Source organism: Megascapheus bottae, chromosome 22 (genome assembly GCF_031878675.1).
Source record: "Megascapheus bottae isolate mThoBot1 chromosome 22, mThoBot2.hap1, whole genome shotgun sequence".
Classification (NCBI taxonomy): Eukaryota; Metazoa; Chordata; class Mammalia; order Rodentia; family Geomyidae; genus Megascapheus; species Megascapheus bottae.
In genome coordinates this window covers 23,751,976-23,775,211 of record NC_143530.1, presented here as the reverse complement: position 1 = coordinate 23,775,211, position 23,236 = coordinate 23,751,976, and the positions used below count along the sequence as shown (strand labels likewise).

At 42.0% G+C, this 23,236-nt stretch overlaps 1 protein-coding gene across 1 annotated transcript; it reads left to right on the top strand.

Annotated features, from left to right (window-relative positions):
* The first annotated feature begins 1,129 nt into the window (after positions 1-1,129).
* Mylip (myosin regulatory light chain interacting protein) lies at positions 1,130-22,260 on the top strand. The gene is made up of 7 exons (XM_090356353.1): positions 1,130-1,428; positions 2,623-2,813; positions 15,221-15,406; positions 16,623-16,820; positions 17,897-18,061; positions 19,057-19,477; positions 20,692-22,260. Exons 1-7 carry the CDS (start codon positions 1,342-1,344, stop codon positions 20,779-20,781), a joined length of 1,338 nt encoding a protein of 445 aa, XP_090212479.1. The 5' UTR covers positions 1,130-1,341; the 3' UTR covers positions 20,782-22,260.
* The last annotated feature ends 976 nt before the right edge of the window (positions 22,261-23,236 follow it).

Sequence of the window (23,236 nt, the reverse complement as noted above, 5' to 3'; positions counted from 1 at the left end):
TTAGCTGTAGGTGGAGCTGAGGATTCCACTCTCAGAAGGCTGAGATTTGAGGATTGCTGTTCAAAGCCAGCCCTACAGGACAGTCCATGAGACTCTTACCTTCAATTAACCACTAAAAAGCCAGAAGTGGAGCTGTGGCTCAAGTAGTAGGGAATTAGCCTTCAAGGGGAAAGTTCTGGGACAGTTCCCAGGCTCTGAGTTTAAGCTCCAGTACCAACACACACACACACACACACACACACACACACACACACACACACACACATTTCAAAGAGATAGGCAAATTAATATATTGGCAAACAGAGACAAGTAGTGAGTGATGAGACCTTTGATTATCAATAGCTCCGATGCAGGCTCTCCTACTTGTTAGGTTCTGAGATGGGAGAAAGGACAGAGTACCAGTTGCTCTGTGAATATTTATTGAGTGCATGCTAGGGCAAGACATGAACTAGACATGGGTCAACCTGAGACAGGACCTAGAGCCTTGTAAGGGGTTTTGATCCAGCAGATTCATACCTAGAAATGCCTGAGAAGGGTAAAGGAAAACAACAACACGCTAGTCTGAGCCATCTGGCTTTATTGGTGAACTGTGAAAACTTCTCTACTCAGGGATTGTTTCAAGGATGAAGGCCAGAGAAAACAAGCAACACATCTGTCTTCCAACAAACAACACATGGTGCCAAAATAGTTTCCTTTAGGTTTGGGGTGGCTCCTTCCCCTTCGCTTGCACCACCCAAACGCATTACTCAAGCCATCTGAGGCTGCCCGAGGAGTGTGGCAGTTCAGTAGGGGTTGATTACCCTCAGTTCCAGCCGGGACAGAAAGGCGTCCTGGCTGCAGCCCCGGGTGATCTTTGATCGTTTTCTGGGAGCAGCGTCGCCCAGCGGGCAGAGGCGGCCAGGCGCGTTCCGAGGCCTGCCTTTTTCCGCAGCTCGCGGCGCCCACAAGCTGCCACCTCCCCGGGAGGCCAGGGTAACTCAGCGGGCACTGGGAGGCCGGCCCGCGGCCCAGTAGACCCTTTCATTGGATGGCTGGACGAAGGGAGGAGGGGCAGGGAGGCCGTGATTGGCTGGGGCTCGAGCCGGAGGGGGCGGGGCCTGTATATCAGAGGCGCTCCGGCCGCGGCGCAGGCAGTTGAGCTGCTGGAGTGCGGCCCCCGCGACGGTGCACTGGGAACCCGGGGAGGGCGAGCGAGTGGCAGGGGGCAATCAGGCAGGGGGATCTTGCAAGGGCTGCACCTTTCGAGAGCCGGGGTTGTGTTCGAGCGGTGGCAAGGCGACCAGCTCCGCGTACACCAAAGAGGAGGTGACGGTGGCGACAGCAGCCACGGCGGCCCCAGCCATGCTGTGCTATGTGACGAGGCCAGACGCGGTGCTGATGGAGGTGGAGGTGGAGGCGAAAGCCAACGGCGAGGACTGTCTCAACCAGGTGAGGGCGACAGTCAGAAGTGAAGGGGGGGGACCCCCAGGCCAGCTCCCGGGAGGCCGAGCCACGCTGCAGCGGCGGCCCGGGGAACGCACGCCCCAGAGACGCGGGGCTGGAACCCCCCAGCTCCCGGAGGGCGTGGGGCGCGCGGCGGGCTCCCTCCCGCGTGTGCTTTGGAGGGGGTGTGTGCAGAGGAAGCCCGTGGCGGGGGTCCCCCCGACTCTGGGTGGGGGGGGGCGCAGGCACAACCAAGAGCCACCACTTCGTGTCCCCTTCACCTGGCACTTTTCCTCAGGCAGGCTGCGCAGCTCACCTGCGGCAGGTGTGTGCGGTCCCCATGGTGAGGGGGTGGGGGAGAAGGGGGTTCCGCGAGTCCTGGCAGCGTCACCCCTGCCCCAGGATCGGGTTGGCTCGGGGCAGTGTCGGCTCCTTGGCCGAGCCTGTGGGCCCTTATCGCCCACAGCTTGTCTCGGGGCTGGCTGTTGATGGGGGTGGGGGGGGGGGCGAGGAGGGTCAGTCTTGGGTTTGGACTTTGCTGCTGCTGCTGCTGCTGCTTGGTGGCTTTGAGCTAAAGGGGCGAAGAAGCACATGCCTAGTTGATGTGGCACGGCTGGTTTATGGCAGGCGGCTGCAGGTCTGATGGATGGCAAGGGAAACGGGGTGTCTTCAGGTCCTTCGCACCTGAGCTGCGGAGAGCCACAGTCCTTGTTTTTTTGTTTTGTTTTTTTGTTGTTGTTGTTGTTTTTTGCAGAGCCGAGCCCACACTTGTGGCGTGTACCCTCTGCGCGCTTGCGTTGTGGCATGCAGGTGGTTAAAAAATGTCCAGATAAACAAGCTGCCAGATCAGCTGTGCAGATGGTGCTGGAACGGGGGAATCCCAGTGATTTTGCAAGGAGAAGGAAAATACCCAGTCAGATTTACCCGTCCTCAGCTTTTGGGAGGGAGGGAATATGGTATGAGGGGAGAAGGGCGATTTTTTTTTTCCACACTCCCTGCAATTAGACCTGTCCTGGATATTCAAGGAAGACCAACCTCTGGACTAGACGGGGGAATTTTTTTTTTTTTTTCACTTTCCAGCGGGAATTTTTTAACATCGCTGGAACTTTGTGAAAAGCAGGCTCCTCTGGAGCCGGTGGTTTGTTTGCTGTGACTGCCTGGACTATTTGCTCACCCCATGGGCCTTCCTTTTTGTTTTAGGTGTGCCGGCGATTGGGGATCATAGAAGTCGATTATTTTGGACTGCAGTTTACGGGTAGCAAGGGTGAAAGTTTATGGCTGAATCTGAGAAACCGGATCTCCCAGCAGATGGATGGGCTGGCACCTTACCGGCTTAAACTGAGAGTCAAGTTCTTTGTGGAGCCTCATCTCATCTTACAGGAGCAGACGAGGTAAAGTGAGGCTGGAGGAAAAAGAAAAAAAAAATCGATTCCATTTACCAGGGTCATGCCTGGTCCCTTCAGAAAGATGTCTTCAAGACAGTGGGCCCTCATGCAAAAGAACTTCCCTCAAAACTAAAATCTGCTTTTCATAGTCCAGATCATGTGTTGAGGGAGCCACTTAGTTGGCCTGGGTGTGTTTTCACACTCTACTTTTGGTTTTTCTTGTCTTTACAAACTTAGTGGGAGTGCAGGGCTGGATTTTAGAAAGGGAACCAGAAACTGCTTTCTGATGGTAGCATCCAATGCCCGATAGTAACCTCTCCTGAGCAGTGTTACTACAGGTCACTGGAGACTGTTTTAACGGAAGGCAGGAAACAGTTTCTCTTGGGTTGCTTAAACTTGGTCAATTTCTTCTGCCTAGTGTCAGATTACAATGTATAGCCCAGAGCTCTGTTTGGCTTCCTGCAGAATTTTAAAACTTTTTCAAGTTTGGTGAAAACTTAATAAAAGGATTCTTTAGAGGCCACTGTAACTGGACTCCACCCCACAGACTCATTGCACATGATAGTTGACTTTTTAGGACCATTTTCTCTCTCAGTTGTTTCAAAAACAAAACAAAAAACAGAACACCAGTAATGGTAGACACTTGAAGCATTTGGTTGACTTTTACAAACAAACAAAAAATGTGTTCCCTTCCCTTAGACATTTTATTGTATATTTTTTAAGGGTGAGCTCAACTTAGCGGTATTTATTTCTGAAATGCAATAAGAAACTTAAATCTCACAGAAGCATGTCAAAGATTAAAAAAAGAAAAAGAAGAAGAAAGGAACATGACTGCATTTTAAAAACAGAGCAACTTTGGATCTAAGCACTGATGTTTCTCATAATCCGTCGGCTTGGAAGTGTGCCATAAGAATGAAAATGTGATTCTGAAAGTTGTAGATAATGACCAGTAAGGAGTATTCTGTAAGAGCTTCTAACATGTCTTGATGTTTACCAAAGAATAGATGGAAATGTAGTTGTAGTTGTACACTCTTTATTTGAATTTGAAATCTCTATTTTGCCTTGTTGTGGTATTTAAAGGTTGAGGAAAATGTTTAGTTTGTGAATGAAACTTGACACCTTGTAAATAGGCAAAATAATTCAAGTAATTGCATGCTTAGGGATGTTTCAGCTGTCTTTATTAATCAGAGTGAGCTTTTTATTTTATTTTTTTAACCTTAAAGCTGATTTATGAGAGCTTCTGCTTTGCACTCCACTGTCGTAACTTGCATGCAAGTAAAAGGAGAAAAGCGCCACACAATATTAGGCTTTTCACTGGGCAGTCATGTTATAATCTTATGGTTACTCCAGAATCTCTAGATGTAGCCTAATTTGGATGGCATAGATTACTTTTTAAATTTGTAGACATTTGGAGGAACAAGTAATTTATCTTAATGATAGAAATGATAATGGCATCATACATTTGTATCACCAGTGCATTCATAGTTTATATTCTACTATGACATGGTCTCTACCCGTGCTCTTCTATAATTAGATCAATAATTATTCTCAAATCCATTTTATTCACGTAAGAATGTGGCATTTTACGAATTAAAACTTGAATTGTATTTCCCATCTTGGTTTTGCCTGTATTGACTCAATTGACTTTTACTCGAGAGTCATAGTTAATAGTATTCGAAGACTGTACCTGCCTAGTTCAACTAGATAATTTCAATTTATTTTAATTCCATTTTGAAATTTTGTTGAAAAGTTAGTATGGTCTATACTTTCGGATTACTTTTATTCTGTTGGTGAATTTTACTTGAGGTTGGCTAAAATACAGAATTTTAAGAAAATTCCATCTAAGATCAATACAGCATTTCTGCTTGATGTATTTTTGTTGTTTGCGCTTTTGGTGGCACTGAGGTTTGAACTCATGGATTGGTGCTTTCTAGGTAAGTAAGCCATTTGAGCCATTTCTAGGTCAGCGAACCACTTGAGCCATTTTCAGATAGGGTCCTCTACTTATTGTCTTGCTCCTGCGTCATACTCAGTCCTCCAACCCACACTTCCCTGTAACTGAGATTACAGGTCTTAACCACCGCCCCAAGCCAACTTGCTTGTGGAGATGCAAATTTCACTGGCTTTGTGCTTGAGTTGGTCTTGAACTACAGTCCTTTTTATCTCCTGGTGTGAGCTACCTTGCACTGCCAAAATGTCTTGATAATGCAATTTGTAATTAGCATCTGTACTTTTTAATTCAGATGACAAATTGTGTTTGGTACAGTTTACAGTTAACATTGTTTTTATATGCATGATTCCATGGCACAAAAACACTTTTTTTTTCTTCATGTGTTAGCAAAATAAAGCTTGTTAGTAAACTTTTTGATGTTCCATTGTTATAAAATGTTTATATAACATGCTGTGAATAGACAATGAATCTGCTTATATAGTGTACCAGTGTAGCTTTGACAAGCTATAGGAGGTGTTTTTGTTTTTGTTCTCTAAGCCTAATCATGAGGGTGCATTTAGTGCATGTACTGGACAGCTATTAAAAACAGTACTGAAATGTCTGGGCAGACTTGTCTTCTGCGTACCATTAAGGATCCTGCTTATGGGAAAGCTAGGCTAATGAGAGGATCAATTAACATCCTAATCATATTAGATTAGGAAGGCTACTGAGAATGACTGGAAGAAAGGCCTACTTACCTTTGGAGAGCCCTGAGATCTAGGCAGAAGCCCTGTGTTTTAGTCTTAGCTGTGTCACCAACTCCTGACCATCCAGGCTTTCAGGTTATGCTTATCCCTGCATTTCAACTGACAGTTCAAAGTCCAGCACTAGCTTTCCTTATTTCTTTGTTTCTTCTTTGTCTCTGATTTTTCCTTAGTATATTTCTCTGCAGACAGTGACAATATATTAAGCATCAACTTTCATTGGTAAGTGGGATTCATCTGGTCTTATTTGGTCTAATTTTTTAGATTTTGTTGCCCTAACCTCCATTGTTAGTTTTGCTCTTGAGAGGAGACCTTCAGAAGGCACCTCTGTAGATGTTTACCATGCTGATAAAGAAAGTGAAGCAAATCCATGCACTCTAGAAGTAGAGGTAAAATAGCCACCATCTTAGGAGTCCTTCTGTTATTCACAGCCATCACTGAGTCTTGGCAACATTTTCAAACTGAGGCATTATAGAAGAGGAGGTATGCTTCATCATCAGTGGTAATTATCCCACCCATTACCAGGTAGGTCTGTATTTCTCCTGACATGACTGCATTTTACCAGAGGCTCTGTGTTCTATGCTAAGGAGTCTTGTTTAGTTAAGATTCACCTGCATCTAGAATTCTTTTTTTTCTTTTTTCCTATTTTTAAAATTTATTCTTTTTATCTGTACATGCCTGTATGCATTTTATCTATGGATGGTTTTATGTGTGTAGTGCATATCGATCAGTGTCATCCCTCCCCATCTTACCTTCCCCTTCACCAGCAAGTCAGTACCTGTTTCTTTCACCAATCCCATCGAGTTTTCTTCTTCCCAGAAAACAACGCCTATACAAAGAGTCCTTGAGTCCTGAACTGTGTTCAGAGACTGCTATAATCTTAGGCATTAAATTTAATCTGTTCAGCCTTCCTGACAGCTCAGTCACCACTCTTTCAGGAGACATCCAGTGCCACTTTCTCCTTTATAACATTAAAGAGCTTCTAACCATATACTTACTTCTGTGATATCACTGTTGTAATCTAAATTCCATTCAAATTGGTTGACATTATATCCCCAGAGTCTAGCAAGTGCCTATTGCATAAAAACTTACTGAGTCAATGAATTAATAACTTAGAAACAAAAATGTACTCATAAATACTAATATACATTTTCCTGTAGAAATCAAAATAGTTTTTTTTCTAGTTTTCAACTGTAAACTGAAAAGTCCTGAAAATCTTTTTAATGCCTGTAGTGATTATTTTCTGATAAAAATTCATTCAATCGTTGGCATTCGGTTTCATGATTTCTTTGCCTTCCTCCACACCTCCCACACTATGTATTTATTATGACTGTTGGTTCTTACCTAAAATGAACTGTCATTCCCTGGAACTACAGTTTTTTTTTTTTTAGTTACAGTTTTTAAACTACAGTGTCACTTGGTCTAACTTTAAAAGACTTTAGTTTATAGTCCTGAATACTGGTTATCTCAGTTTTCCTCCTGTCTTCCAACAAAAGTTACATAGACAGGTAGAAATTTAAGAAAGATTTCATTGTTTAAAATTCACAGAGAAAATGCTACCCGCAAACTCTAGGTAGGTATGATGTGGTCATTTCAGACTAATTCAGAGTTAAATCACAAGGTTGCTAGCCAACCTGTAAGTCATATCTGAAATGTCTTAACTTGGTCATCGTTGGTAAAGGATTCTTATATAATATACCCTTCAGATTATGGGTGAATAAGTCCTGTAAGGTGCTCTTATAGCAATGTGCCAGTCATGAAGATATCTTTAATGGTCATCAAATCAACTGTATATCCATGAGTGAAAAGTGACACTTTGTTGTTTTGTTTTTAGTTTGTGTGTTTGCACGCACATATGTGCCCACATGCCAGTATTGGGGGCTTGATTTTTGTTTTTTTGGGTTTTTCTCTTTGCGTGTTCAATTGCAAAAGAGACTCTGGGAAAGTAAAAAAGGTAAATGCAGATGTGTTGTTATTTCCAATGATATTATTCATTGGATTTTTCAGTTCCAGCTTATTAAATGTTCTTTTTTTTTGCCAAGACTGTATAGTGTGGTATTACATGATGTTTGTTGTCGCCAGGGAACTCTCATCTGCACATCTTGAGTCTCTTTGAATTTCTACCATTTACATATTTGTCTGAAGTATTAAAAAATTTTTAAATGGCATATTATTTAAAATCTACTGGATGGGCAATGGTGGCTCATATCTGTAATCTCAGCTTCTTACGAGGTGGAGGCTGAGATCTTAACTGTCTAAAGCCAGCCCAGACAGAAAAGTCTTCAAGTCTTTAATCAAGGACAAGCTGGACTTCTGGAAGGGTGACTCAAATGAGAGAACAGCAGCCAAGCAGGTGCAAACCTTGGTACCAACATAAATAAAAAGGATGGATGGATGGATGGATGGATGGATGGATGGATGGATGGATGGATCTGATTGTTTAGCAAGCACTTAAGGTCAGACTTGGCTACTATGGAGGAAGTACACTAGATGCATTTTTCTTTCTGGTACCTACCTACAGCCTGATCCCAGCCCTCTTCCATACCAGCAACCATACTTAGCACGTAGCTCATAAGTTGAAGGCAATTAAAGAAATGATTAGTAAGTTGATGTGTTAAATTAGGACCTCTTTGTAAAACTAAATTTTTTCAAAAAATGATTAGGTCTGAAAATTACTGAGTCATCCCTGTGTTGTAGAAGAAAGGCACCAGTAGCACTGTTGACTGCTGTGGATTGTGGGGAAAGAGATAACATATGTAGTCCCAGGACTGCCTTGTCAGGCTCCTACTGGGGTTGGTGGATAAGCATACTTTTGAGAAGAGCACATGTTAGGCTTTCAGGTGATAGTGTTGCTCTTCTGGTATTGCTTGTAATGACTTCGTTGAATTTGGGGAGTTTCCCCTGTGGCCACCCTTCGTATCTTCTAACTGCTCTAGGGCCTGAGAAGGAACACAGTCGTTTCCATTCTGTATTTAGGGCTTTGAGGATGATCTCTTGAAACCTGAACATGGAGAACTGACTTGGTAATTATTTGGCTATGACAGGTTTCTCAATTGCATATATATCTATTTATTGGTCTCTTTACTCAGCCATCAGTCTCTGTCTTTTATATGCAATCAAACTTTATGTATCAGTATACTTCCTACTAAATAACGTCCCTGTGTCTATCACTAACTAGAACTCAGTGTTAGCATACAGTTTTTCCTTAGTTGTGAAATTTACATACAGTGAAGCGCATAAGTGCTAATCATACCATTTAATGAGTTTTGGGAAATGAATATGTGTTTGAATAAAATGTCTATCAATATTTAGAGCAGTATACTATTACTCAAGAAAGTTCCCTCACGTCCTCCTGCATCAGTCCCCACCCTTTCTGCCATCCTCTGCCTATCTAGTCCATGACTGCTGGGTTCTGTTATTTTTACTGTAGATTATGTCTGTTCATCTTCATATGGATGAAATCATGCAGTGGTAGGTATTCTTTTGTTCATTAGAGATTTGTTTCCCATTATACATGTTCCTGGTTTGTTCCTTTTGGGGGAGGAAGCGTGAATGTTGTACATGCTAGGCAAATAAATATGCAGTCTATGGCTGAGCTAACATCACTAGCCCAGATTGTTCGCTTTTATTGTTGGATAGTATTCCTTTGTGTGAATATTCTACTATTAGATCCATAGTTCTATTGATGAACACCTGTTTCCCATGAATAAAGCTGCTACGAACGTTCTAGTACAAGTTGTTGTATTTTTCTTAGACATGTGTTTTCATTTCTCTTAGGGGAAAAAAGTGCCCAAGAATAGAATTGTTGGGTCTTAAAGAGTAGACAATTGTTTAGTTTTATAAGTAACTGCCAGAGCTTTTCCCAAAGCAATTGTACCGTTGTGTACTTGCACAGAATGTAGGGAAGTTCAGACCTCCACATCCCGGCAAGCTTCTGGGGACTATACAGGGGTAGGGTGCTGTGGTTTTAATTTGTGTTTCTTTGATGATTAATCATGATAATCACTTTTCATGTTCTAATTGGTTTTGCATAGGCTTCTTTGGGGGGTGAGGTATTTTTTGCAAGTTATTTTCCCATTTTCATTGTTTGCCTTATCCAAAAATACTGAGCTGCACACATTCTCTATGTCTCCTAGATACCAGTCTTTTGTGAGACCTAAGTTTTATAAATATATATCCTCCCATGCTTCCCTATTTTCCTGGTTTCTTTTGGTTAGGAGGAAGGTTTTTGTTGTTGTTTTGGTGAAGTCTAATTTCTCCATCTTTGTGGGTTTTGCTATGTCCTGAGAAACCTTTGTTAACACACCCGTACCCTCCCCCCTGTCAAGAAACAGCCTCATGTTTTGTTCCTAAGCCCTGTGGTTTCAACTGTAGTATGCAGGCCTGTGCTCCATCTTGAATCGATTTTCTGTTTTATTGGAATGTTAAGGTATAAAACAAAACCTCTCCTAGCAATTCTGTTTGGATTTGATCATTTTCAAATAAAACTTGGCAGTCTGTGTTTGGATTAAGATAAACTGATGTGGTTAAGTGACTCAGTGGATGGAGGTGTGTGAGGCTCCATCATAGTGAGGCCTGACTGAGGTAAGAGAGAGACTCCCCTGGGCTGAGGCTGTGACTCTAGCTAGCTCTAGCTGCCTTTTAGGGAGAAAGATACTTTAGCAATTAGCAATTGAGAGCCCTTGAGAATAACTACTTAGCCATTTTAGAGATGTTAGCTTAGTCACTTAAGTTTTGAATGTAATGGTGAATCTGGGTACAGTCACTGGACGTGTGTCATGAGAAACACTTCTTTCTTAAGCCAAGTAGAGGGAGTTAAACTAGAGTAACCTCTGCACAGCACGTCAGCAGCTCCCCAGGGCTTGGAGGAAGTTCTGCCGTGAGTTCCAAAAACTGCTTTCTGAGAGAAGCCAGTATTCAAAGATGAGTTCTCCAATCACAACTCTTTTAACAGTAAATAGTTGAACACTAAACACTATAAAATAACATTCATTTGATTTAAAAAGAAGTTGGAAACAAAAAGTATATTTTAAATATGTGATTCTTTTGTTAGTTAAAACAAAACAAAACCTATATCCATCTCATGTTTCCAGTCTCCCATAATGCTATGTTAAGTATGAGTATTTATATACATGATACCAGGCCGTGAGTTAGCCAAAAGGTTCTATCTTGAGCCTCCAATTGTGTTCTGTATATTGATTTCTCTGTTTGGTTTTTTTCTGCCTCTGCCAGTCCTGGCTTGAACTTAGGGTCTGGGCACTGTCCTTAGGCTTTCTCAAGACTAGCTCTCTACCACTTGAGCCATAGCACTACTTCCAACTTTTTCTGTATATGTGGTACCAGAAATCGAACCCATAGCTTCATGCATGGTAGGCAAGCATTCTATTACTAGGCCATGCTCCTGGCCCCTGTTCTTTATATTGAAAATACTCATCTTCTTAATAACTGGAAAAATACAACCCCACGAATGTCTGAAAGATGAGTTTGAGCTGATATCTATAGGACATACTCGGAGACTTTTGCTTAAGACTAAATAGATATTTTCAAAGCTTTTCTTTTTGTTTGTTATTTCAGGATGTATCATATACTGAACTAGCTATGTCATCCATTTTTTATCTCTAGTTTTTAAAAAAATCATTCCAGGTACCATTTTGACCACATCTGCTTGTTTTAATAGCATTAGTAACCTTTTGCCCATTTCACAAAAGAAAAAACAAAGGAAGGGGCAAGAGGAAGAGATAAGTTACAGGCCAGATGATTAGAAATGGTTAGAAAGGAAAACAGCAACAGCAAACTTTAAACTCCTTCCAAATCAGAGCCCTCACTGGCATCCTTATAGGACATACCTCTCCCAGCTCTGCCGTCTGTTCACCCTACTGGGAATGGAGTTCACTCTCACATCCTGGCTGGTGACCTTGGCTGTCACTGCTCCCTTGTGCCCTCTTCCTTCTCCTCCTTTTCCTTCCTCTTCCCCTTCTCCCTCTCTCCTCTCCTGTCACCTAGAAGCCAATTAGTGGCTAGAGTTATTTTAACAGGGTTTGTTCCTTGCGGTGTTGCCTTCCAATTCTGACCCCCACACACTGCCTCCTGACACCTGTGTGTATTCCATTACTGCGTCTTTGCTTTTGAGTGTGGCAGCTGTGCCTCCACAAGTAGGCGTGGAGAGTTTGGAAAAAGAAATGGAATTGATTTTGAAACTTTGGCAAGCTGTACTTAGTATTTAGTAAAGCAGCAAGTTGTTTCCAGCTTTATACTAGGGAGAAAAAGTCAAAAGAGACCTTTATGTAATTAAATTGAGAAGACTTGGTTTGTGGCAGTAATCCTAAACTCTTTTGGCATGCAATTTCATATTGAACAGAAACATAGATTCAGAATTTAGTTTCCTGAAAACATGCCACTTCACCCATCCTATTCCACCCTGATTGCATAAGCAGAGACACAGTAACAAGATATGAAATTAACTGAGTATCCACCCGTTAGGGGATGAAGCCATGTTTTCTAAAGAGAATGTTAGACCTGTATCTTCAGTTAGCTGTTTTAAACACTCATTATTTTTGTGGTAATTTCTTTGCCCTAACCCCACCCCAGGGCTCCCTTCTTAGTTTAGCAATATGACAGAAATACTTTAGAAACTAGAAAAGGCTTATCTTTTTTATGATGATGCTTTGTGATTTCTTTATAAAGGTTTTGAATAAGAACTAAACAGCAGTATATGGGAGAGTTGAATACTTTTATTATGATTTCAACTATTCTTCATTATTGAAGGTATGGAAGATGGAATTTGAATGTCTCTTAGCAAAGGAAGAAGAAATGAATCTCTATTAGCCTCGTATTTTGCAACACTCTAGGGAGCTTTCTTTGTGGCTATAAACGCATTTTCTCTGTGCCCCTTACATTTTCCTTGTGTATTCTTCCTAATGTGCTGAGGACTAGAGTCAGGGCATCACTCTGAGTCAACACAGGGAGCTTAGCATTATCAATGTTAATGCATTTATTAGTAGGAGGAAGGTTGTGGCATTTAAGTACATGTCATAAGCTACTCCAGATCATCACATTTGTCAGAAACATTTTATTTTCATTTTTTGTGAAATGTTATTTATTCATTTTCTTGAGTTTTTTTTTTAGTATCAGTTAATTATACAAGGAGATTTTAACATGTCTATATATGTGTATCATACACTTTGATCAGATTCACTCCTTGATAACTCTGCCTCATCCCCCCCAGAAACAAATCTTATAGCCTAGACAACCTTTCTGTGGAGGTGTTTAGGTACACTCTTCAGAATTTTGAGCAATTTTGGACAATGTCTGAATTTCCCAAGATGTTTCCAAGTACGTTATGCTTTCTTAGTAAGTACAGAATGTAACTTTGTACATAATTAGGACCAGCTGAAGCGGAGATCAGAATCTATAATAATTCTAAAGTAATCTAGAATATCTGGAGTTGGTTGCATGTTTTTTGAGTTCTCTGATGTTAGAGGCAGGTACAGATTAGCTCATGTGGGATACCTAAACAGAAATAGCTGTGGTAATGATGCAACAGATACTGTAATACAGGAACAGAGGGTTTATGTACAAGGTTGGCTCAGGGGAGAAGACAGGAGGATAGGCCACCAGGGCAGAGAGAGTAGCAAGACTAGATTTTCTAAGGAGAGGAAGAAATGTTCTTTCCTGGAGCATTGGCTAGGTGGCATGCAGGAGATATAGCTGAAGAGCTGGAGCCAAAGGGTGGAGATGGAGGTACCAGGCTTCATCCATCATCCTTCCTCAGCAGGCACTGGAGTTCATTTGAAGGCTTTAAGACAAAGAGTACAAAAATAGAACACATATTTATGTATGTATGTATATATATATGTATATTTTAAAATTCTTTACTTAAAACATAGTGTTCATTTCAATACCAAATTTTAGACTCCATTACAGAGCTATAAACAAAACAGCTTGATACTGGCACAAGAACAGGCCTGAAGACCAATAGAATAGAACTGAGGACCCAGATATTAACCCACAGACCTATGGCCACCTAATCTTTGATAAGGGAACAAAAAAAATAGAATGGAAGAAAGACAGCCTCTTCAACAAATGGTGCTGGCAGAACTGGTTAAGCATCTGCAGAAAACTAAAGTTGGATCCTTCTTTGTCACCCTACACCAAGATTAATTCCAAATGGATCAAAGACCTTGAGGTAAAAGCAGATACACTGAAAAGTTTACAAGAAGGCATAGGAGATACACTAGATCTCTTTGGCACAGGTCAAAACTTTCTTAATAAGGACCCAGAAACACAACAAATCAGAGAAAGTCTGGATGAGTGGGACTGCATTAGACTGCAGAGCTTCTGTATGGCAAAGGACATAGCTAGCAAACTAATTAGGAAATCTACATAGTGGGAGAAGATCTTCACCAACCATACAACAGACAAAGGCCTCCTATCTAAAATAAATCAACAGCTCAAAAAATTGAATCACTCCAAAACTAATTTCCAAAGACACAACCATCCCATTAAAAGATGGGCCAAAGAGTTAAAGAGAGTCTTCTCTGAAGAAGAAGAAATAAGAATGGCCTATAGACACATGAAGAAATGCTCAACATCTCTGGCCATAAAATAAATGCAACTCAAAACAACTCTAAGATTCCACCACACTCCAGTTAGAATGGCCATGATCAAGAAATCTCGTAACAACAGATGCTGGAGGAGATGCAGCCAGGAGAGATCACTACTACACTGTTGGTGGGAGTGCAAACTCCTTCCACCACTATGGAAAGCAGGATGGCAGTTCCTCAAAAGACTAAACATAGAGCTCCCTATGACTCAGCAATTCCACTACTTGGCCTTTACCCAATTGTCCAGAAACAAGGACATACTAAATCCACTAGCACAATGATGTTCATTGCAGCACTATTTACCATAGCAAAGATATGGAACCAACCCAGATGCCCCTCAGTTGATGAGTGGATCAACAAGATATGGTATTTATTCACAATGGAATTCTATGCTGCTGTCAGAAAGAATAACATCGCCCCATTTGCTAGGAAATGGAAAGACTGAGAAAAAATCACATTAAGTGAAGTAAGCCAGATTCAAAGGAACTTAGGCTCAATGGTTTCCCTCATTAGTCATAATCAGTAGAAACCTTGGGCCCTCATAGCAAAGATTTACAATAGAACAAAACCTAGATACAAAAGGCCATATAGTATGCCACTAAACGAAAGGATCTTCAGGATAAGGAAACAAAAGCCATATAATGAGTGATTGTTGTCCTTAATGTACTATGTCATCTTTCATCTCTTTTTCTGTCCCTTGGTTATCTCATATTGTTACAGTATTTCACCTTGTTATCTGATATATTATATATATGCTTATTTGGTTATTTGAAATCAGATAGGGAAGGGAGGAAAACAAGATGAGGGACAGGAGTGGGGGGAGGGAAATGAGGACCAAGACATGAGAAAGGGTATCAATGTTTGTAAAATAATGCACCTCCTATCTGGTGAATATAATGTAACCCTTCTATTAATTACAATAAAAATATATGAAAAAAAGATAGTATTTGATTGTGAAATTGCTCTGCAAGTTTATTTTGTTAATTGGTTTGTTGCAATGGAGCCCAGCTTTCATGTTAGGCAAGCTCTCTACCACTGAGCCATTCCCCAGCCCAGCAGGATGAGTTTGATACCCAGTTTCCCTGACTTTAACCTCATCCTCACCTTGCTTTGCAGGCATATCTTTTTCTTGCACATCAAGGAGTCCCTCTTGGCAGGCCACCTCCAGTGTTCCCCCGAGCAGGCAGTAGAGCTCAGTGCCCTTCTGGCCCAGACCAAATTTGGAGACTACAACCAGAACACAGCTAAGTACAACTACGAGGAATTGTGCGCAAAGGAGCTCTCTAATGCTGCCTTAAACAGGTGAGGCTGCTTGAGGCTCCTCAGTGTGTGTGTGTGTGTGTGTGTGTGTGTGTGTGTGTGTGTGTGTGTGTGTGTATGTTCACAGAGCTATCAACTTGATAAGAATCTTTGGAACAAAATGAAACATGTGGTACATTCAGGTAATTTATAAAGCCATTGCCCAGTTTAACCAGTTGTTTTCAAAAACCCTATTGTCTTTTGAGAAACTTAACGTAGTCAACACAAAGTTTTGTCCTGATATGAAATGTAATATGTGATGACAAGTTTTTAACTCTGACCTTTAAAAATGCAAATCTCCCTCATCTTTTTCTTCATTTCAGCAGGAATTAGATCAAGAGGCCTCTTACCATTCTAGCATAACAGATTACCCCAAAACTGCAGCTTCAAACAGCAGGCATTACTTCTATGGTTGAGAATGTATGGGTTGAGAGTCTGTAAGGGCTTTGCTTACTCAAGACCTCTCTTGAGGCTGCAGTCAAGCTGCTGGAGTTAACTCTCTTCTGGAAGCCTGGTTGAGGGAGGATTCTACTTCCAAGATGAGTCCTGTGGTTTGTCAGCTGGCCTTCTCCCTTTCCACTAGCCGCAGGCTGTTACATGATGTGGTAGCTGCCTTTCATGAGTGGTATGAGGGATCCAGCTGAGCAAGAGACAGCAGCCAGGAGGGAAAACAAGAGTCATTGGGAATTTAATCTCAACAGTAAGTCACTCCCATGACTTATGGGAAGGGCCATATTCTTTTTCATTACAAATAGAAGATTACACACAAGGATGTAGTTACCAGGAGGTACAACCATCAGGGACCAGAGGTACTCTACCACAGTAGAGAAAAATCTTCCTGTATTTTCTTTAGGAAATGAGCTAATCAATCCTTTATCATGCTAGACTATAATGAAACTTACGAGTCTATATAGATAGATGAATGTGTGAGGAATTCCAACATAAATTTTTGTTACAATTCTTTTCATTTTTTTTCTGTAATTCCTTCATCACCAAGCATCTAGCATTCCCAAAAGGGTTCTCTGCTGAATACTTCAGTGTCAGGGTCTTGAACTGTGTCTTATAAGTATTTTATAGTAAGTTTGCTAAATAAAGGAAAATGCAAAACTATGTTTTTATGATATATGTAACAATCTCACTGTAATTGCCTAGTGATTAAGCTTTCAAGACTGTGTAACTTGATCTCTCTATAACTTTCCTCTCTTTCGGTGTCCCACAGCATTATTGCAAAGCATAAAGAGTTGGAGGGGACCAGCCAGGCTTCGGCGGAATACCAAGTTCTGCAGATTGTGTCAGCAATGGAAAACTATGGCATCGAATGGCACGCCGTGAGGGACAGTGAAGGGCAGAGACTCCTCATTGGGGTTGGACCTGAAGGAATCTCCATTTGTAAAGATGACTTTAGCCCAATTAATAGGTAACTCAAACCTCGAATGTTCTTAAACCTGAGCATATATGTACAGCTATATAACTCTCATGGTGACCCATGCCTATAATTCTAGCTACTCAGGAGGCTGAGATCTGAGGATTGCAGTCCAGAGGCAGCCCAGGCAGTAAAGTCTATGAAACTCTTATCTCCATTAACCACCAGAAAACTAGAAGTGACACCATGGTTCAGAGGAGTAGAGCACTAGCTTTGAGTAAAAAGCTTAGGGACAATGCTCAAGCCTCACAACTGACCAGAAAAAGAGAGAGTGATAGTGATAGCAAGAGAGAGAGGGAGAAGAGGGAGAGGGGAGGGAGGATGGGAGGAAAGGAAGGAAGGAAGGAAGAAGGGAGGGAGGGAGGGAAGAGGAAAAAGTAGAAAAGAAGGAAGGGAGGGAGGGGCAAGAATTTACTAGACTGTCATCTCTTGGGAATAAAATGTTCCATTTTGGTAGTCACATTAGCTTCAGTTAGGCCCTAATCACTGTTCAATTATTTTAAAATGCTGTGATGTATCAGAATTAGCATTTTTTTTCAAATAAATGTTCACTTCATAAAAATCTCATTTTGAGTAAGCTGGTGGCTCACGCCTATAAAAAACACTTCTCTCAAAAATCTCAAGTTGCTCCCTGGCACTGGTGGCTCATCTATAATCCTAGCTACTCAGGAGGCATGAGACTTGTATTTCCAGTTAATCAGCAAAAAGCTGGAAGTGGCTCAAGTGGTAGAGTGTCATCCATGTCAAAACAAAAATGAGAGTATGAGACTCTGAGTTCAAGTCTCAGAATTGGTACACATATATACAAAAATCTCATTCTTACTAGTCATACTCGTAAAACTCACTGGTGTGTCCACACACACACACACACACACCACTTCTCTCCACATAGGCACAATTGCTGTTCAGTGTGCTTGAATAACTAGGAGGGAGGAATTTGGGATAGCCCCAGAGGGAGTGTCTGGTTTTACTTTCAGGTCATGGAAGAGTTGGGGGGTAGGGCCTGCAAAACATGAATGTGTTGTGATGTCGCTCCTTCTGAGCATGCTCACCATTCCCCTGTCTTGCAGAATAGCTTATCCTGTGGTGCAGATGGCCACCCAGTCAGGAAAGAACGTGTACTTGACCGTCACCAAGGAGTCTGGGAACAGCATCGTCCTTCTGTTTAAAATGATCAGCACCAGAGCGGCCAGTGGGCTCTACCGAGCCATCACAGAGACTCACGCTTTCTACAGGCATGTAGTGCTAATGGAGCTGATGACCTGAGTGTCACAGCTAGGATTTCTAGGTGATCAGCAGATTTCTACGGGGTTTCTTCAATCACCATGTCAGTGACACAAGTACAGACTTGGAGAAATTGGCTGCTTTTGAACATCTTGTCTCTTCTATAGCAAAGGAGTCCTTATCACCATAATCCTGTTTTCCCATGGAAAGTTACTTGTACTCAAGCTCACATTCTCTTGGTTATCTCTCATCTTGTTTCTTCACACCTCAGCTCTTTCAGAAGAGCTGTAGGGGCTGAGCCTGCAGGGCTGCAGCTCTTCCCCTTCCCAGCAGTAGGGTGACATAGGTCACTTTCCTTTAGGGAGAGCTCTTGGTCTTAAATCCTCAGCGTGTACGTAACCAGGATTTCGTAAATTCAGTGCTCATACTCTCCTTCCAGAGCGTGTTTTCATTCTGAGTTGCGATTAGTCTCAAATATCTGTAAAGTGAAAGCAAAGAAATGTGATTGATAGACATTCTTCAAATATTTTATACCAAAATACCTTGCGGAGAAAAATGGAGAATTAGTAGATATTTTTAATACAGAAGCCAAAACTTCACAGAGGATTGTCCTTTTTTCTTCCACAACCGCTTTGGATGACAAGCTCATAGCCTGGAAGAGGAGCTAGACTTTCCTTGACTCCATATTTACTGCTGCTTTACCAAGGGAACTTTGGAGATCCTTGGGGAATACAGAGGTGTAGTCCTTAAGCTGTTTAGCACACTTAAAATGGGAAGACCTTCCTCTCAGTCAGGTAGTAGGCATACCTGTAATCTCAGCACTTAGGAGGCTCAGGCAGGAAGATCTCAGGCCTAGAGCAAGCATGCAGCCAAACCCATCTCCAACTTATATGTAGTCTGCTGACACTATTCTTTCTTATTAACGGAAAGCATAGCTGAAGGAGGTCTGAATTGCAGAGCTTCCCTGCAACTAGAATTAAAGCAGATGTTGGATGATTCCTTGCAGGTGTGACACAGTGACCAGTGCCGTCATGATGCAGTACAGTCGTGACTTGAAGGGCCACTTGGCATCTCTGTTTCTGAATGAAAACATCAACCTTGGCAAGAAGTATGTCTTTGATATTAGAAGAACATCGAAGGAGGTTTACGACCACGCTAGGAGGGCTCTGTACAATGCTGGTGTTGTGGACCTGGTTTCGAGAAGCGACCAGAGCCCCCCCAGCTCTCCTCTGAAGTCTTCAGACAGCACCATGAACTGCAGCAGCTGTGCCGGCCTCAGCTGCCAGCAGACCCGGGCACTGCAGGAGAAGCTGCGCAAGCTGAAGGAAGCCATGCTGTGCATGGCGTGCTGTGAGGAAGAGATCAACTCCACCTTCTGCCCCTGTGGCCACACTGTGTGCTGTGAGAGCTGTGCCGTCCAGCTGCAGGTGAGGGGTGTCCTCTGGCCTCCTGTCCTTGCAGTACCTGTTGGGTGCTAGCTGTGACAGGATGATGCATAAAGGATGTCCATCTCCCATCTGGAAGGTGTTTGTATCTGCTAATTTAAAGGACATTGTCCTTTGGAACTACTTTGGATTAGTATACTGTTTTCATGAGCACAAATACTCTGATTCATAGATTTTTTCCCCCCCCTCAAGTTCTGCTTCATAAAATAATGTACCCATGACTGAGCCTAAGGCTAGAATCCAGTCTAGTCTCTTTTATGTCATGCTTCCTCTCATTTGCCGGCACCTCCGGGAAGGTTTTTATTTCCTGCCTCTGGGTGACTATTTCTGATTTATTTCCCTTTTGTGTTGTTGTTGTTTTTTTGTTGCTGTAACTGTTTTGGACTGGGTGGTACTGGTTGGCAAGTCCCAACACATTTTGATATTCATGCATAAGACAAAAGTAACTCATATCTAGCATTCCTTTGCTCTTGTATCTTACATTTTTCTTTGACAAGAATTTTTTTTCTATTTCATTTCTCGGAAGTGTCTGCTAAATGTCACTACAGTGGTGAAATTAGCCCTAAATGTCACCTAGTCCATCAGAGGAAGCTAGTGTGTTACATCGGAAGCTGTATAATGAGCTCTCAGGGCCGTGCTGAGTATAGCTTGTGAAGCTGCTGTATGCTTGCCTTGTGTGAGACATTTCCTGCCCATGTATTCTGACCTTTGTGCCAAGTCTTCCCTTCATGGCTGACAAAGGACACATGTTCACTGAGAGGCCCCAGGAAGGTGAAGCTGTTACCTGTGAGCGGTCATGTGTGTGTCTGCCCAGTAGCTAACACTGGCCCAAGTCAGTCTGGAGCCAGACCCACAGTGGACAGGTCTCCATGGAGGGTTCTCCAACATGTGGGCCTGTGGCATCATGATATGCTGTAGTAGAGGCCTGGCCACAGTCAACATAGTCTGTGTAGTATTCTGTTTCTTTTTATTCACTGTGCCTTGTTCAGAGTTTAACGAAAAGCTAATGAGTTTTAAGTAGTCATCTTGAAACCCTTTAAAATATAGTTAAGTATTCAAACCTGATACAGGCCGAAGGTCTCTACCTATGGAAAGCTCACAATCAAAAAAGCAATGCATTGGATACAGGGGGTGAACACTGGGGCCCCGGGTCTGTGAACTTGCTCTAACTAAAGCTGCTGGCTCTTCTCTTCCAGTCCTGCCCAGTCTGCCGGTCTCCCGTTGAGCATGTCCAGCATGTCTACCTGCCAACCCACACCAGTCTTCTCAATCTGACTCTGATCTGACATGTCCTGCGTGCTCACTGGACCTGCCATGCTTCCGTGGACTACACTATGACCAACTACAAGAATAAGCTTGTGGAGAAAATCTCACTCCCACACCATCTTCCATGCAATGTTTTAAAACAAAAGAAAAACAAGAATATACCACTCCACAGCAAAAACATCAACACCACCCTTCATTCTGCCCCTCCCGGGGACCAGGAGAGCTCTGGGACTCAGACACATTCCTTGGACTTTGGGTTTGTTTTCTGTGTGTGTGTGTGTGTGTGTGTGTGAGATCAAGTAAAGGAATAGGTAAAATGTTTGTCAGTTAAGTGGCAAAGTTGCCAAAAAGTGGGTACCTCTTAGGAAATGATATTCAGTCTCCTTGCTGTGTCCTGAGGTAAGTTTCCTACCTGCAGCAGATTTTGTAACTAATTTTAAGAACTTCGGGGTTTTTGTTGTTGTTGTTTGTTTTTTTTTAAATATATGATTATGGAATGCCAAACATGCTTAACAGGACTTTTCTTTTTCTTGGTCATTGTTACAATGTCTTTTCTGTTTTTCTAACTTGTTCACCATAAGCAGATTTTTTTTTTAACGCAGCAAGCCTGTGACTCTGTGACAGCATTGCTAGATTTAAACCAGCCTGGCTAGGAGAGAGCAGGTAGCTCAGTGTGGGTACTTTCCTTCACCCTCTGCCCCATGCCTTTCTATTATAAAGTGTTAGCTATTTGGTTAAAAAGATTTCTGTGAAATACCCAAGCACTCCATGGGCTTTTGAGCTGGTAGGATTCTTGAAGACTGAAGCTTGGGAACATTTTCTGCAAGAAGGGAAAGCCCAGCCCACTGAGAGATGGAGCCTTTGGCAATACACAAGGGAATCCACTCCCACAGGCACCAACTCCAGCTTCATCCCTGGGTATGGCTTTGCTTGAACAAACAAACCTTTTTTATAGCCTTCTAGGTTTCTAGAAACTGTCTCCTTTTTTGTGTGAGCTTTTTGTTTTCTTATTAAGCAAATGCTGAAGTATTCTTTTGGATGCCTCCTCTGTATCTTTCAGGGGGACTCCATTCTTTTTGTTTTCTATCTTCTTAAATGTGTTTTTTCACTCCCACTTGGGCATTTTTTTTTTGGAAACTGGTCAACAAGTGGGTTTTCTAGGAGTTGGGAAACCTGGATGACCTTATTGGGTGCAATACTAGCTAAGTTAATGCTAGAAACCTACACTGTCACTTTACTGAGATTTCTGAGTATACTTTTCATATTGCCTTAATGTAGCAGTAATGTGTTTATGCATTTGTTTCTTTGCACAGACATTTTGTCAGATATTAAAACTCTACTTTTTTATGGCACATATTAGCATATAAGCCTTTATTCCAAGAGGTATTTATTTTTTCACCTGTAAAAAAAAATAATGTTTCCACATAAAGACTCTGTTATATCTTAGAGGACTTCTGTCTTTTATATTCAGGATAAATAAAGACTTTAAAGCAAGCCTGGCCATTTGTTTTGTCACAGTTATTGTCACTTAAGCAAATTTTGTTCAGTTGACTGAGCAGTAACATCAAGGCTGAATCTAATTTGGTCCTACATAGGTATTTTTAGAAATGTTTAGGTTGATTTATTTCATGGAGGTGCTTCACCCAGTTACTCACTCCTGTGTGTTTGGGCTATTAGATTAGAGCAGCCACAAGGTGGAAAGTAAAAGTTAGGAGAACGAGTACAACAACTGGAAGGGAATGGTGGATTCGAAGGGCAACATTTGAAAGCCCAGCTGTTGCTTCAAGTGTGATGCCTGCTCAGTCTGGGTGACAGTGGGCCTCTGTCCTAGCAATCTTAGGCCACAGTGCTCAAGATAAGACTTGTCCTTTTACAAAACTTCCAGCCTCCTGTTGCCAAGGCCCTACCTGCCTGCCTTCCATGCCAGTGTGTGCCCATCTGTTTTAGAAAATGCTTCATAGAAATGAAATAGAAAGGGGCCGGGAGTTTGGCCTAGTGGTTAAAGTGCTTGCCTAGCATGCATGAAGATCTGGGTTCGATTCCTCGGTACCACATACATAGAAAAAAGTTGGAAGTGGTGCTGAGGCTCAAGTGGTAGAGCTCTAGCCTTGAGAAAGTCCAAGGACAGTGCTCAGGCCCTGAGCTCAAGCCCAGGACTGGCAAAAAAAAAAAAAAGAAATGAAATAGAAAATGTATGGAATTGGTAACTCAAATTTAAAAAATGGAGAAGTAGGCCTATATCTGTCAATCTCCCATCAGTTTCTAAGAATCAACCTACTTGCTCACTTGATGCATTGGTTTGGGGACCAAGTAAGTTATTCAGCCCTGGAATTGTTTTAAAAATTGGAAAGAGAACATAAAAAGTTTATTATATACCTAAGACCTAGGAGTATTATATGTCAGTCCTGGAAGTGATCCCCATATTATATACTTGCCTAAAACATGAGTCATTGTCTCCATACAAGTTAAATAGTC

Coding starts and splice junctions, on each gene's coding strand:
- Mylip (XM_090356353.1), top strand. CDS start 1,342: ATGCTGTGCTATGTGACGAGGCCAGACGCGGTGCTGATGGAGGTGGAG. Junction 1,429..2,622: donor GCGAGGACTGTCTCAACCAG/GTGAGGGCGACA, acceptor TTTTTGTTTTAG/GTGTGCCGGCGATTGGGGAT. Junction 15,407..16,622: donor TCTAATGCTGCCTTAAACAG/GTGAGGCTGCTT, acceptor GGTGTCCCACAG/CATTATTGCAAAGCATAAAG.